Source organism: Erigeron canadensis, chromosome 6, assembly GCF_010389155.1.
Source record: "Erigeron canadensis isolate Cc75 chromosome 6, C_canadensis_v1, whole genome shotgun sequence".
Lineage (NCBI taxonomy): Eukaryota > Viridiplantae > Streptophyta > Magnoliopsida > Asterales > Asteraceae > Erigeron > Erigeron canadensis.
This window is the reverse complement of record NC_057766.1, coordinates 30277089-30294247: the sequence shown is the minus strand read 5'-3', so window position 1 is coordinate 30294247 and position 17159 is coordinate 30277089. Positions and strand designations below refer to the sequence as shown.

The 17159-nt window shown below is 34.4% G+C and overlaps 1 protein-coding gene, 1 long non-coding RNA gene and 1 pseudogene across 2 annotated transcripts; 2 read left to right on the top strand and 1 right to left on the bottom strand.

Moving 5' to 3' along the window:
- Positions 1-5256: 5256 nt before the first annotated feature.
- On the top strand, positions 5257-8043 carry LOC122603179 (2-hydroxyacyl-CoA lyase). The gene is made up of 2 exons (XM_043775815.1): positions 5257-6930; positions 7504-8043. Exons 1-2 carry the CDS (start codon positions 5515-5517, stop codon positions 7816-7818), a joined length of 1731 nt encoding a protein of 576 aa, XP_043631750.1. The 5' UTR covers positions 5257-5514; the 3' UTR covers positions 7819-8043.
- Positions 8044-9510: 1467 nt separating this feature from the next.
- LOC122604078 lies at positions 9511-13069 on the top strand. Its single transcript, XR_006324526.1, has 3 exons — positions 9511-9887; positions 10010-12421; positions 12773-13069. It is a non-coding gene; the product is annotated as an uncharacterized LOC122604078 (long non-coding RNA).
- A 202-nt stretch (positions 13070-13271) lies between these two features.
- LOC122604077 lies at positions 13272-14046 on the bottom strand (annotated as a pseudogene).
- Between the last annotated feature and the right edge of the window lie 3113 nt (positions 14047-17159).

Sequence of the window (17159 nt, the reverse complement as noted above, 5' to 3'; positions counted from 1 at the left end):
CTTAAGTATAAAGTCATGAATTAATCTTAATTGCCTTAATCCATTTAGTCAATCAAATATATTTGTTTCTTCACTTAATAAACCAAAGCTATTGTACAATTATCACTTCCCTTTCAAAAAGATGGGGTGTTTAAATTTTTATATAAAAAGAGAGATTTAATGACGTTGTAAAGTTAAATGTAGTGACTACCTGCTGAAAATGAAGATATTATAATTTGACAATGGTTTTTATTGTATATGATTCGTTCGATATGTTTGTTATATCTTTATATAATGATGATGTAAATTTTAATATTATTAGCATATATATTTTAAAACATATATCAACTTTATTATTCAAATTATATATTTAAATAATACTTGGGCTTTTAAAATAAAAACAAATATAAGTGTTAAGCTGATCAAATATATTACTTGCTAAATATATTTATGTATTATTATTATTATTAAGTAAGAAGTTTATTTAATTTATGATATCAATTTGTTCATAAAAAAAGATATAAAAATATCTAAGAATAAATGATGTGGCGGTGTAGTGGCAACGGCTGATAGTGGTAGAGGCAACGTCAACAATGACAGTCGGTGGGGAATGTGGTGGCGGTTGTGGTTGTGGTGGTGGTGATGACGGTAGTAGCGTTGTAGTTATTAACTTATTAATGTAAAATAACTGATGTAGAATAGGTGATGCAGTTATCTTAAGGGTTGATGATATATGTTACAGAAATTTTATTAAAAGGTATTATAGATATACAGTATTAGGTGAAGATATTTAACGTAGTTAAATGATAGGTATAGTTTACGTAGGTTAATATGTTTTTCTAAAAATAAGAGAGGTTAGATTCCTGATTAATAAACCACTAGGTCCTGGATCAAATGGCTAACTGCGACCCTCTTTGAAAAAACTGACAGAAAGGATATTGGCTTGTAGACCCAAGAGTAAATCTTGGTTTATCGTGGTTTTAGGCATTTGTTTCTTGAGCCTGTGAGCTTACGTGTTATCATTCACGTTGTGCAAGAGTGCGCGAGTTTCAACTTTTAACATACTATCCAACTTGGTGTCACTGGCTCACGGCTAGGGTCTCAAACATTAATATCTAACATTTTCCGTTAAACAAAAGATTCTCGGCTAAAAAAGTGAATATAGTAGACATAGTTAAGAAATAACTCAAATATTATAACCTCCATTTTTGGATGATTATCCTAAAGGGTTTTACTTGGAAACTACCTCAACTTGTCACTTTTTATTTTATTGAGGTCAAAACAAAATTCCGTCTTATCTAGGGGACAAGTTGAGGTACTTTCCAAGTAAAAAGCCCTATCCTAAATTAGCTAATCTTGTTTTATATATAGATTTACGTGTATATATAATTAAGGAATGTTAGCAAATATTATTTTTAATGTTAAGGGTATATTTTAGCAAATTATATAGAGTATAAGTATTAATATTATCATTTATAAAAGACAAAATAATTAAATATGATCTAATGGTTCTAAATCAAAGTTAGAAGTCATCCAAGGGTTCTTATTTATTTAGGAATGAATTTAGGACCTTGTTATATATATATTGGTAGATATATTTCCCATCTAGCTTGAAGATTCCTTGAGCTTTAATTTCTGATTCAATAACCTAGGGTCGCTATAGATATATGACTACCCTCTTTAATCCGTGTCTATTTTTTTAGTTGGCTACTTTCTTACTAGCATTTTTTAGTATAATGTTGTGAGGACGACTGTTGGTGGTAGAAGCGCCGTCGAGTGGTGTATATAATTGATGTAAAAATAATTAATGTAAAGGGTTAATGGAGATATTTTAAAAGATAAATGACTAATAGTGTAATATAATCATTAAAAGTATTTTTGACATTTTTTTCCATGTAACTTTCTAACATGAGAGCTATTTTTTTTATACGATAGTATAGATATAGATAATGCCGTTAAAAAAAAAAATTATGCTAGTGTATATAAGCTTTATAATTTTGGTTAATCAATATATAACACTCTTGTGTTATTTTACAAAATGCACTCTACGACTAGCATCTCAGTGTACACGATATATAGTTCTTTCCAAATCCTTTCCTCCCTATAAAATATAGAAAAAAATATTGGATATTAAGCCTACTTATATATGGACTGAAAAATGGAGTCGTTGAGACACTGACTCTTAAAGACATTTTGGGCCTATCTATTAACTACAGATTACAAAGTACAAACATCAAACCATAACAACTTCTTGTGGATCAGGGCATCAGGCTAAGAGGAACACGGCGTGCCTTGTAATAGGGGTGAGTATAGATCGGTTTGGGTCGGTTTCTATCTAAAACCGAAACCTGAACCGATCCATTCGGTTTTTAGAAAACCAAAACCATTGGATTCGGTTTTGTCGGTTTTTCGGTTCGGTTTGGATCGGTTTCGGGTTTTTTTCGGTTTTTTCTAATAAATCTCATTTTTTTTTACCTTTTTTTTTATGTTATAAATTTAACTTTCAATTGTTAAGAAAAAAATATGATATAGAAACTAAAATATAGAGATGTTTTTTATTAACTAATTATATTTTTTAGGTGTTAAAATTGGTATAACTTTTATAAAACGAATTGTTTTTATAGTACGTTTTTATCTAAAATATACAATTTATATAAATTTGTACACTAAAAAGATAAAAAACATATATATATTAACATATTTACAAATTATAAGTAATAAATATATATGTAATATGATATAAATATAAAATAAATTAAAATATATTTGATCGGTTCGGTTAGGTTTTTAATCGGTTTTTTGTCATATGAAACCGAAACCTGAACCGATCAGTTCGGTTTTTAGAAAACAAAAACCAAACCAATGGATTTCGTTCGGTTTTCAGTTTTTTCGGTTCGATTTTGTCGGTTTTTTTTTATTTTTGGTTTTCTGGTTCGGTTTTTGCTCACCCCTACCTTGTAACGCCACATGGGCCCTCCCCTTGTTTAACGCCATCTTTTCTCGTCGGATATCTCACGCCCTTCATTATTTTTGTCCAAGAACGCCCCTCAGGGCACTGTTCCGGGCGTTTCCGGGGCGTTCCCGAAGACGTGTGAAACGCCTTGCTCCGTTCAGTCTCAGACCCAATGTTAATTAAGAATGCGAGTATGCCACTATTTATAAGATATCGGTCGTAACTCGTAAGCACGTTATTGTAAAATCTTTATTAATCCTTCTAAAATCTTCTTAGATTCACTAAAATATAACATGGAGATTCTACTAAATTCTTGATTTTGTCACATGTCATAATTTAACTTGTAATTAAGAAGATTTTTAAAAATATCTATCTATCTATCTATCTATCTATCTATCATTATAAAGCATATTGGATTAAAAAATTAAGCATTTTTTCATTATTTCCAAAATAACCTTAATTACTTTTTAACACTTTTCACATTTTTCTTTTTTCATAATACACATTCTAATACATGATGTACCATACATTATAGCCATATTACATCAATAACTTCTACTATTCACCGCCGCCACTACTGCCGCTCACCACCACCACCCGTTCCCGCCGCCGCCATTTCATCACCGTCGCAACGCACGGATACCTTTTTCTCGTTAGGTAATAATATATACTCCATCCGTCCAATTTTAGTTTTCATGTTGACTAACTTTGACCGTAAATAACTTTGTTTGTACTATATGTTAGTTGATGAAACTTATATGGACGAAAAGTACATTAAAAACCCAATCCATTCATATATTTTATATCAAGTATTACATGATACAAACAAAGTTATTTACAGTCAAAGTTGGTCAACATAACAACTAAAATGGGACGGATGGAGTATCATTTTCCCAATTAATATGATCTTGTTTGACAACAATCGGTCAACTAAAGAAACTGTAAATTAGATTAGTTTATTAGTGATTGTTTCTTATTTAATTAGGAACTTAAGGGGTGTTTGGTAGGGTGGAATGGAAAGGATGAAAATGAAATGAGAATCACTTCTCTTGTTTGGTTACACAAGAAAATGGAAATGAAGAGGTAAAAGGGGGAATCATTTTCATTCTCATAATTTCTCCCAAAATGGTGAAGAATGTGGTATCCACTAATTTTCTTTCTTAATTTTGCCCCTTGATTTTTCCACATATTATCATCCAATAGTTAAGAAATTTTTTAAGCTATTTTGTTAGGATGATTAATAATTTCCTGTTATTTTAAGACACGGTAATAGTTTTCATTTAATGAAAGTGGTAGGTGACATGTTAATTAATTATAATTATATATCGCAAAAAGGTGCGTAAAATTAAAACAGGTGTGAAGGTTAATTAAGGAGGGAAAAAAAAGCTCTAAAGACGAATGAGTCCATTAGAATCATGTTTGTTTCAAAAAGGTCCAAACTTGATCAACCTTCATTTTCTTTCATATTCAACCTTCATACCTGCTTCGATCTTCACACACCTTTTTGCCACATACAGGTGTAATCAATTAAAAAGTCAGCTATGACTTTTATTTAATAAAAACTGTATTACCGCTTGCTGAACTAATTAGTGGCGGATCTTGAGGGAAGTTACGGAGGGAGCCGTAAGTCACGGGAACCAAAGTGAATACTAAGAAAAATATTTTTTCAAAGAAAATACGGATAAAATAGCACTACATAACGAATAAACGGTCAGGACCGTGGTTCCGGCGAGTTCTTAATAAGATCCGCCATTGGAACTAATTACTTTGTCATGAATAATTGTGCATTACTGCCACCTTATGTTATAAATGACATTACTATCTTGAGTCATTACGTTCACAAAATCAGTATTAAAAAAATCTTTAAAGTGAGAATTGCCTATGTAATAACGAGTTTTGAACAATTTCAGTTTCTTCGATTCTTTCATAGCTTGAGTTATTGTCATGATCAAAAGCCATATATCAAATTTAGCCAACCTAATTATACATGTACAACTTCATTTTCTTATGTTTAGCTCATTCTAGAACCAGAACAATCACAATTAGGCTCTAAACAACTGAACAAACACAAATGAGACTTTCTTCATATTCATTTGCTTAACTTAACACACAATTAGGCTCTAAACAAACTCAACGAACACAAACAAGACTTTCTTCATATTTATTTGTTTTTAACTTAACATAAAATGAACAGTTCACAAACGGGTAAACGAGATATTCACGAACAGATAAACATTAGATAAAAAATACATCGATTTTTTTTTCTCAAAATATATTTAAATTCAAAGGAAAAACATTAGGCTAAAAATAAGTAAGTTGTCAGAATTTTTAGTGAGATGGGATGGGACTCCATCTCAAAAAAGATAGCAAACACTCTTTTCAAACTGTGTCATCATCGTCGTCTTTACTCCCCCCAATCCAGTAGCCAAACTCATTTTTAATTCCTATCAGATCCCCAAACCCCCTTCCCTCCCTATATTACACTATTTTATATTTATATTTATATAATTATTATTATATCTATATCTATATTTGACACACTTTCATCAACGAAATATCCACCGTTATTCACTCTTCACAAAATGGCCGCCGAATCTATTGACCAACCCGCCGCCACAATTGACTGCAATCAACTCGTCGCCAAATCCCTATCACGCGCCGGCATCACTCACATGTTCGGCGTGGTCGGGATCCCGGTCACATCGTTAGCTAACCGCGCCGTCGCTCTCGGCATCCGTTTCATCGCTTTCCACAACGAACAATCCGCCGGTTACGCCGCCTCAGCTTACGGTTACCTCACCGGCCGTCCCGGCATCCTTCTCACTGTATCCGGACCCGGCTGCGTTCACGGCCTCGCCGGACTTTCTAACGCCGCCGCCAACGCCTGGCCGATGGTCATGATCTCCGGTTCTTGTAATCAACAAGATTTCGGCCGTGGCGATTTTCAGGAGCTTGATCAGATTGAAGCGGTAAAACCATTTGTTAAATTTTCTGTTAAAGTTAGAGATATTAAAGATGTATGTAAAGGTGTGTTTGATTGTTTGGATTGGTCCGGGTCGGGTCGACCCGGTGGGTGTTATTTAGATATCCCTTCTGATGTACTGCATCAGAGTATGACTGAGTTAGAAGCTGATAAGTTGTTAAATGATATTGAAAATAATCGAAAAGTCGAGAATGATAAGTTAGTAAATGTAGTGTCGAAAGAGGGTATAGAAAAGGCGATTTCTTTGATTAGGAAAGCTGAAAGGCCGTTAATTGTGTTTGGGAAAGGGGCGGCGATAGCTAAGGCGGAAAATGAGGTTAAGGATTTAGTTGTGAAGACGGGGATTCCGTTTTTGCCTACCCCGATGGGTAAGGGGTTGTTGCCGGATACGCACGAGCTAGCGGCTACGGCTGCGAGGTCATTGGCGATCGGGAAATGTGACGTAGCGGTGGTGATTGGTGCGAGGTTGAATTGGTTGTTGCATTTTGGTGAGCCGCCAAAGTGGTCCAAGGATGTTAAGTTTATTTTGATTGATATTGATGAGGGAGAGATTGAGTTGAGAAAGCCGTGTTTGGGGTTGGTTGGGGATGCGAAAATGGTTTTGAAAGCGTTGAATAAGGAGATTAAGGATGATCCGTTTTGTTTGGGAAGGACGCATCCGTGGGTTGAGGCGATTACGAATAAGGCAAAAGATAATGTGGCGAAGATGGAGGGTCTGCTGGCGAAGGATGTTGTGCCGTTTAATTTTTTGACACCGATGAGGATTATTAGAGATGCAATTATTGGGTTGGGTAGTCCTGCTCCTATACTGGTCTCAGAAGGGGCTAATACCATGGATGTTGGTCGGTCTGTTTTGGTTCAGATGGAGCCGAGGACTAGGTTGGACGCTGGGACATGGGGGACAATGGGTGTTGGTTTAGGTTATTGTATTGCTGCAGCCGTGGCATCACCTGATCGACTTGTGGTTGCTGTTGAAGGTGACTCTGGGTTCGGGTTTAGTGCCATGGAAGTCGAGGTAAGCTCTCTTTGTATTGTATCTTGTTTACATTGTTATAGAGTTATAATCGTTTTGTTGAGGTGTTGAAAGCAAATTGTGTACGGGTCTAATTATATTCAGATAGAAACTAGTTGTTGATTGCTCTCTTCATTTTATTCAAGCAGCCAAATGTTCTTTAGAATAGTCTGACATTCAGATGGACAGATGGAGTTATGGTTCAAAACGAGTTTGTGTTGAAACATGTTTTTGGTATGGACTGGAGACAGTCTCGTTGTTTGGGATGACCTATGTCCAATTTTTGGAAATAGTTATTGATTAATATAAATACAGAAACTTTGTTGTCACAATCGTATTCTTATTTTCTATAAATAAATCGATTCGGGAGGCTGAAACCATTGGAAGTACACTTTTAGTTAGTATCAACAGGTTTGATTCTTATCTAGTTAGCTAAATTTTTTTTTTTGACCCTTTCAAGAGTAAACTTTAAACCAATTCACAAGTAATGTGTATGGGTTGTGATTGCCACTAAACCTTTTGATGCAGTTGTATTATAATATTGACCTTATTGATATGTTTTTTTTACATTTGCAGACTTTGGTTCGTTATCAGTTGCCTGTTGTGGTGATAGTGTTCAACAATGGGGGCGTATATGGTGGTGACCGAAGAAACCCTGAAGACATCACTGGCCCATACAAAGATGATCCGGCACCCACTTCATTTGTCCCTGGTGCGGCATACCATGTTCTAATAGAAGCTTTTGGTGGTAAAGGTTATCTTGTTGGGACTCCCGATGAGCTTAAATCTGCTCTCACCGAATCTTTTTCTGCACGAAAGCCTGCCGTTATAAATGTGACGATCGATCCGTATGCTGGGGCAGAAAGTGGTCGGATGCAACACAAAAATTGATCCTTGTAAGTTTGGTTTGTGCTTCACATTGCATACGTACAAAAAAACTAAAATAAATTAAATTCAAACATTGAAGGTACACACCGTAATCTTCATATTGCCAATAATTAGATGTACTTGCGTTGTCGACTTGAACCTAAAAAGTTAGAGCTTAATATTTTCTTCCCCATATTCAACTTGTAATGTTCATGATAAATCAATCAAGTATAGTTTTTTTGAGACCTATGTACCCAGAGTTTGATGTTAGAAGGGTGTATGAAAACCATATTTTTGTTTCTTGTTCTTTAAATCACTTGCAGAAGCTATAAAGGGTGTATAAACTTAAGGTTTATTGTACTTGATATGAGGTGCACAGGATATTTAAAAGGCGGAAATGGGTGGAATATGGCACCACGAAACAAGATCTAACTCGAGTTGTGATGGTTTATTTGCCTGGGTGTGTGTTGTTAAATTCTTTCCTTTTGGGGATGGCAGACCTCGTTCTTTTGAAGCACACATTTAGCCTTGGTGATTTTATTGACACTTGGTAATGCAGTAGTGTCAAGTGTCAATTTTGTCAAGTTCCATGGTAAAAACCGGTTTTGAGTTTTTAAAGTCAGACTATCAAGATTTGCAAAAGCAGACTGCAGACAACAGTTTAACGTAGCATAAAAAGAGATTTTTTTCATAACATAAATGTAAAAGTATTTAAGTTCATAGCTTGAGTCATATAATTGGTTTATAATCCTGTTCCAATGAGTGACAATACAGAAAGTGTAGGTCTAAATTTCAAACACCCTTGACGTTGCATTTGATATGAAGCCACAAAACCAAAAAATTTCCAAGATCCATAGTCAGTTACAGACAGTCTATTGTTTCTATATGCTAGATTCAAGGAATACATAAATTTTAAATGCTGTAATTAAATGTCACCACCACCAAGCTGATATAGTGTTCAGACTAATGTTCTCACAAAGTCTTGGTTTAAAACTTACTAGTTAAACATTTTGAGAGTCGTCACGATTGGAAACACTCGTAGAGATACCCTGGTTAGGCGTATATATCTGAATTGAAAACCTCTGCACTTTACCCATATATTTATACACAAATATACCATTTTATTTTGTAAAACAAGTATAACATTAATATACATAGCTATCACAAATACACCATTTTATTTTATAAAAGAAGAGTATGTATGTGGTTTAACCAGAGTATTTGTGATCATCTTAAAATCTTTTTCGGTTTTCCTGGCAACGCTAAAGATATTTATCTAGAGAGCTTTAACCTAATACTTGTCATTAGATAATTAAGAAGTTTGACAGCAAGCCATCTTGAATGTGATTATCACACTAACTTCTAAATTCTTAACATTTATAATTGCATTAACATTTATAGTTCAATATCTTAAAATAATAACAAAAACATAGAAAATTCAAATCTTTGTTAACTTTGATTGTTGATATCATAGTTGTCAAACTCGTACAAGTTGTGAATCGACTTTTCAGGTAAAACCACAAAGATGATTTGTGTCGATCATTTTAACTATAAATTATATGGAGAAAGATTCCCTCAAGTTATTATCAAATATCTTGACTTAAAGTTACGTCTTAATCACGAGTTAAAAAAAATCAAATTTTAAGTAAGATAAGGATTGTTGATACCATTGGAAATCTTTCTATAAAAATAAAAAGACTGATCGTAAATCTCATATAAGTCGCCCTCCCAATGTGTGGCCATGTGCAAAACAATAAATAAGAAAATAACTTTAGCTGTCAATCACTCGTTTCTCGTTTCTTTCTGAATCGTTTCATCCACATCTCAATACTTATCCTCACCCAAAGCAATCTCCTTACAATTCTTACATATTTGGTCCGAGCCCGCTGCCCCAAGTTGAAAATTTCATCACCCCAAACCAAATCCAAACAAGGAAATAATATTAAGATTGACTGAATCATCTCCAACGTTTGGCTTACGATATAGACTTTTTTTTGGCTACTGATGGATAGTCTATGTCGTAAGCCAAATGTTGGAGATAGTTCGTTCAGCTGGTACAGGAACTTGCAGCAAGAGATCTGTCACTAAAAAAGGTATTTAATTAGAAAGCTCATCCCAGTTCACTAGCAATTTCTCATTAAATAATATTGCCACCAAGTTTCAAGCTACAACAACTTTATGATCAAATAAGTAATCTTGGTTTTTTTTTGTCCAGGATGGATGGTCACTAAATATAAAGTTATATATACTAAATATCGGACCTTTGTTTGTTTGATCTACGGACGCCAATTGTTGGTATGGGGCCTTATTCGCAAAACAACTTAATTTAGGTTGACTTTTGTATGATGATAAGCAAGTGAATAATTGGTTTGTAATCATACTTTCATTATAAGCAAAGTTATCTTTCCATATATGACTGGTGAAGAGAAGGAATTTTAGGACTTAGATCTACTTCAAATAGTTCTTATAGATCAACTTACCAGTAAATGATGTTTTCATAGAGTTGTACTTCAAGTTTTAAGAAGATTTTGGGTAACTTACTTTAGCTATAACACTCAAATACGATCAATGTATGTAAACTATACAGGCTGCACATGTTTTTCTGTTAATATTTGTAACCAATTTGAGATAAACTAAGATACCGCAGGTGCTTCAAGTTGCCAAGTACTTTGTCTATCTCCAATTAACTCTGACAAAGAAACCTTAACAACGGTAACTGGGGAAGTAGGTCAACCAAAATTATGTGCATATCCGTGTCTGATCACCGAGGATTATGTGATTGAGAAGGCAGACTTGATTCTCATGTGGTTGGGAAAGGGGTTTCTGCAATAATCAACCACAAGCAAGTCAATGGAACGATTGGGTGAGGAGTATTTTGATGAGTTGTCAAGGTCATTTTTTGACCATGAGTTAAGTTGTACTGGGATGCAAGTGGGTGTCATTCCACCTATAGAACACGATTTTGGTTGACCTACTTCCCCGACACTGTGTTAAGGGTTCTTTGTTTGAGTAACTTGGAGATATACGAAGTACCAGAGTCCATTGGCAACTTGAAGCACTTGCGGTATCTTTATTTATCTAAAACTGGAATACGATATTTACTGGATAATATGTGCAGTTTTTGTAATTTATAGATATTGATCGTATATGGTTGTTACATTTTGAGTAAGTTGTCAAACAATTTCTTAAAGCTTAAAAACTGGCGGTACTTGGACAATAAGGATACTCTGTTTCTAGAAAACATGCCTTTAGGAATTGGTGTGATGAAAAGCCTAAAGACTCTATTTAAGATTGTTATTGAAAGAGAAAATGAGTTTGCAATTAGTGGGCATTGGAACTTAATATGCCAAAGCCTTTCTGTTCATGGGCTAGACAAATTGCAAAACAATGATCAAGCACAGAAGGTGAAAGTGTCACAATTGAGGCTTAGAGAGTTAATGGTGGAATAGGTTAATGTGTTTGATGGGCCTCGTAAACATATATGTGAAAAATAGGTCCTGAATGTGCTTAAGCCTCATAGTGATCCATCATTTATTAGGTTGACTGTTGTTTCATTCAATATGTGTAGAAATTGTATGTTTCTTCCATCACTCAATAAATTGTCTATTGGAGACATGGATAATGTGAAAGAGGTAGGATCAGAATTATTGGGAACTGGTTGTGTACTTGTGTCCTCCCTTCACCCGAGATTTTGAAATTCTAAACATGCCAGAGTGGGAGGTATGGTCAACCAATGCCGGTATAGTAGATGTGTTTCCATGCTTTCAAGAACTTCGTATAGGAAAGTGTGCTAACTTGGTTAAAGTATCACTAAAGCGCTACATTTGCCAAGGGTTCTAAAGTAAAAATCTGAGTATAAAAGGTATTTCAGGACTTACCAATGAGGTGTTGTACAGTATTTGGAAGTAGTTGAAGAAGTAAGAATTGAGAAGTGTAATGATGTATATTTGTGGGAATCAGCAGAGGCATGTAAGCTTCTAGTGAATTTAAACAAGTTGGATATATGGAATTATGAGAAGTTGGTGAGATAAGGAAAGAAAGAAGAGGAAGCTAATAGCAATGAGAGAAAGCTGCTAACATCTCTTAGGATGTTACAGGTATGGCAGGGATGTAAGATATTCGAGTACTCAGTTGTCCAAATAGCATTGAAGAGTGGAGAATCAACTGGTGTAGTTCGATTACATCAACCTACTTTGCAGCAGGAGGATGGCAGAGGCTCTAGTTACTTACAATTAAACGAATGCAATGGCCTTATCTAGAAAGAGTTGAAAAAGGTGTTGGCGATCAACACAAACATGTCACCCCTGCTTCAAGTATTGCACATAAGCCACTGGTGGTAATCAATTGTCTCATCTTCTTCCTTCATTCTTACTATACTTGCATTATGGGAATTTAAGAAATTGGAATCACTTTCAAGGGATTCCAACTCCTCATCTCTCTTCAAGTGATATGGTTTTGCCCAAAGACGAAAAATTTACTAGAAATGCTGTTGTCTTCACTTTTGAGCTTGACTATCAGAGGATACACAAATGAAGAGCTGAATAGAAGAGGCTCATATCGGCCTCGTTCTCTCCCATGTCCCTTACGTCAACATAGACATGGCTGATCAGTTCTCAAGTGATTTAAGGTGTTTCCCTCTCGCTGAACTTGACCTTTATAATATATAGTATAGTATATGTACATATTTAGAAATAAAATAGGCCTGGGCTAGTGTTGTTGAACTCTTTCAAAGCACAGTGTTCCGGGCTGATTGTAACAAACCCTGTTGATACAGTAATTTGAGGTTCTACGTTTTGTAGTGTCAATGTCCGGTCAAAAGTATATGGTGAAAACTGGTTTTGAATTTTATAGTTTAGTAGTCTACAGAAACTACTTTCTTTTTGTATCACAAATGTACAACTAGCTAAGTTCGGAACTTAAGTCATATATTTACTCTATAACCGTGTTCCAACTATTAACATCATATATACAAATGCAGGTCTAAACTGCAAGGCACCCCTTATTGCATTCGGCAAATCAAAGTTTGAAGTTGAAAAACTCAAGATTTCCAATGATCCCGGGACAGTTACAGATACTTGTTTCCAAATGCTGAGATTCAGGATAGCCATAAATTTCAAGCATTGGTGTGAAAAACATCTGTAACCATTTTATTTGATATTATAATTCTTCACAATAAGACCAATATAGTAGTCTAGTTTGTTAAACATTAAACGTAATAGTTGTAAAAATAAAATCTACATGGCTACATAGCTATCACAATTTATGCTTTCCTCTCTCTGTCTCTGTAATTGCTTAACGTTGCTCTAGTAACTTTGCTCTGCCTGCAATGTTTGATCTTAAAGGCGACTTGCCAAAGTCGTAAGTTACTAATAAACAAAGTGACATCTAAGGTACTGCAAAAACACCACATGGATAGTTCTGTCTGACCAGATGAAGACACGGAAGCAAGTATATGAAAAAAATGCTATTGAACCATGTTAATCATCAAACTTACTAAAATTATTTAGAAATACTAAAATCCAGCGATGTAACCTTGAAGTATGATTTTCCACGAACCTTACCTCTGGCGCTTTAAAATCCAGCCATGGGGAAATGAAACAGGTTGGCGAGTTTGTGGCAGTAAGTTGGTCCTGCGTTTTTGTGCTGGTTTAGGAAAGCATACTTGTTCTTTTCCAATCTGAATAACTTCAGTAGCAACTTGCTCTTTTGCATTCTGAATAACTTCAGTAACACACTCCTCTTCTTGCTCGTTGACAGCATTACCATAACGGTTCCTTTGGACTTTTGGCTGGTAGCATGAAGCAATCAATGTGTCTTGATTTGGAGGGAATGATGGCCATAGAGCTGGCAGTCTTGGAAGTGCAACTTTGTTCAGTTTCAATGCTGCGTCTGTAACCTAATACACAATAAGCATGGGTTTCATTCACAACGAAGACGAAGATTTAAACGATTCTAAAAACAACACTATACTTCTTCAGGAAAGCGAGTAAGATACCTCGGGTAGAGGAGGGTGGGTGAAGCTGAAATAGCTTTTGGACTTGATAACGAGTTCAACATCAGCATAATCAATACAAGCTTTCCTAGCATGGATCGAGTAAGTTTTTGCATCTATTAGCAAATCAACTGCGTTACGATAATACAGTTCTAGAAACTGTCGTACAACACTAGTTCATAGTTGTCGACCCCCATTGATGTCAGCAGTGCTTTAATCTTCTTTGCATCCCTTGACATGTTATCATCTCCACAAGCCATTCTGCAGTTACAGAACTGCTAGTTAACTCCAAGGAAACCAGCTTATATATGTATATAGTCGCATTATGGAAGTACAAGAAGGTTTGCATGATAAAAAATTGTTGGCATATATGATCATGATAAATATACAGCAAGTATAAAGAAGAATCATAATTTCCATTGGTAGTCACTGATACTGCATTCTGCAATTGTATATGAAAAAGCTATAACCATCCAGCAGACTTTGTTCACCATAATAACTATCATAATACTACACATGCAAAAACGTTTATAGATAGAGTTCAGAGAACAAGTCTGATCGCTTATAAAAGTCCAAAGAGAACCACACCCAAACTTCAGGCACCTGATCTTTGATTAAAACAAACATATAGGTGTCGACAATAAAAACCTTATGGGTTGTCTTTTAATCCCATTTATACCTTATTATTGCTTCACACCTAAAGCTAATATACTCAAGTATAGTCCCAACTTAATTTTGTTTTCTTTTTCGCTTATACTCAAGTATAGTCTGAACTCTAAGCTCCTAAAGGAGGACAGAATTATTTAAAAATGACAATTATCATTCACATTGCTACACCCTTCTGTTGTGCATCACAAGCAGACAATCAGATACACAGAAGATAGCTAGATTTGACTTCAATATTGAAACAGATGGACTGTTCATGTTGATATCTTACTCCAATCAAGTATTTTTCGGAGCACATTACATGGATTAATTGTTCTTTTCTTTTGCCTTTATGACTTTATCGGTTCCTAGGCATACAGAATATAAAAAACCTCATTTATGCAACCCGCTGAAGTCCTTATGGAACTATTCTTAGGTGGCTCCTGCTAATCACCTCACAATGAGTTACTTGACTACTGGTAGTGCCTAACTAATCTATCTTTTTCAGGTATTTGTAAACTATAATTAGTCATATTCAGCATTACATATTTTAGATGCTATTTTGATGGCTGCTTATCTGCTCTCGAAGTCCATACTTCCTATTTCCTACTATATGTTGTGCAAAAGCACACTCACACTTGTAAATCAACCTCATTAATATGGCAAGGAGAAAAAGGAGAAATATCAAACATACATACAGAAGCAGAAAGCAGAACAACTTGTATTTCTATGACTAGAATGGGTCAAATATACAGCTTTCTCTCTTGCAGAAAAGGCTTGATGACGGACCATTTATGTTTAAGGAAAAAATGTCTGAGAGTATAAAAGAGTAATGTGAAATGTTCATTTGAAAACTAAATTTTTTGTGAAAACTAGAAAACTGTCAAAACACATTGTGATCTGAATTTAACACAATGTGTTTTAATTTTGTTTTTATAAAACACAATGTGTTTTTATTGTATAATCTAAAATACGTTGTCTTAAGTTTTAAATCACGGTGTGTTTTTGATAGCGTTGTAAATCAGAAAATTGTTCACACACACTGTGATATGAACTTAACACAATGTGTTTTCGAAAAACATATTAAAAACACATTGTGTTAAATTCAGAACACAATGTGAACACAATGTGTTTTGATAGTTTTCTAGTTTTCACGAAATATATAGTTTTCAAATTATCAAAACCCAATGAGTAATACCTTTTACGTGTTAGTAATGAAAAAAAGAGAAAGTCATAAGGAAAAGCAACCACGGCCTAGTGGTTAGGCATCATGTTTTCTGTGAAAAAGCTTTCAGGTTTAATACTTCCTAATTAAACATCTTGGGGTTAGCCAGTAAAATGGCCCGAAACAATCAATACCCAGGTCAAGTAGCATACATCTGAGTCAAAAAGACTCATCATCACATAACCTAAAAAAGGAAAATCTCTTTTTATATGAAAAATAAGCATTGTTCACGATCAGATAAAAAAGAATCAAGTTACAAGGTAACCATGACATATGCTCCAAGAAAGAAATGCATTCCAAACACTGGTTGCTATGATTATGAAGTTCCTTATTGAACAACATGAAGATTCAAATGATCAAAATGCTTCAATCCTATACAATATCAATAAATTCCCTAAGTTTATTTAATGACCAATATCTTGTAGCATGTAATAAAAAAATAGGGTTAAACGTGTACGACTTGCAAGCCCAGCTATCCTTGAAGGCGCGCAACCATACAGGGTCTCAAAATTGTAGGCGCCTCAGAAATTTGTACATCACTTTATGTGTTTATATGTTATACTACAAGACTATCAGATAAGATGTTAAAAGTTAGTCACCAAATTAATGGACTTGTCCTGTTTCTTATAGGGTGTATCCAACTTCAAACCGTTTATTGTAATGTGGATTTTTATTTGCTTGTACACCGCCTTGTACAAAGCAGATACAGCAAAGTTGCAATTACATTGACAACATTGTTAATTTTGACAAAGACATAAGTTGTAAATGTGTAGAAATAAATTGAAAATTTTATGCTCTAATAACGAATGTGACGAAGAAATATATATATTACTTTGTATGATATATTTAGCCATAAAAAAACAGAGAATGCAGTACCTGTTGTGTAGCCTATGTTTCCTCACAGAATCACAAGCACATGGAGAATATATACAGATTTGCGGAAGGGGAAGGAAACGCACCCGGAAAAAAATTTGGCTTTTTTATTTTATTTAAATGAAATAGACTGACATATCCTCTTAATTTGAACTTTAAAAAACAATGGAAAAATATCTATTACGAATACAACTTATTTTCATAGCTAGTTTCATAAGTGATATTAATTGAAACATATAGAATTATTACTAGATTTTAAACCCATGTCCAACACTGGACACGGAGTTTACGATATTATCAATATTATATTTTCATACATTTAAGTTATAAAGGCTTATAACTTTGAAGATATATGGTTCTAATTGTTATATTTTGCAAGTTGTAATACAATAATCATAGGTTCGTCACTGTCATTATTAACCGAGACATATTGATGGAAATGTTTGCCGTAGTCATTCCACAAGGCACATGTTATAATAATTTCTCTATTATATAATATTTTGAAACCAGTTGTACTCATAATATTATATTATTATGAAAGATAATTAAGAATTACTGTAAAATATAAATATATTTGTGATCATGTACTTGACATTCAATTATATGTTAATCATGATGCGGGCCCATAAC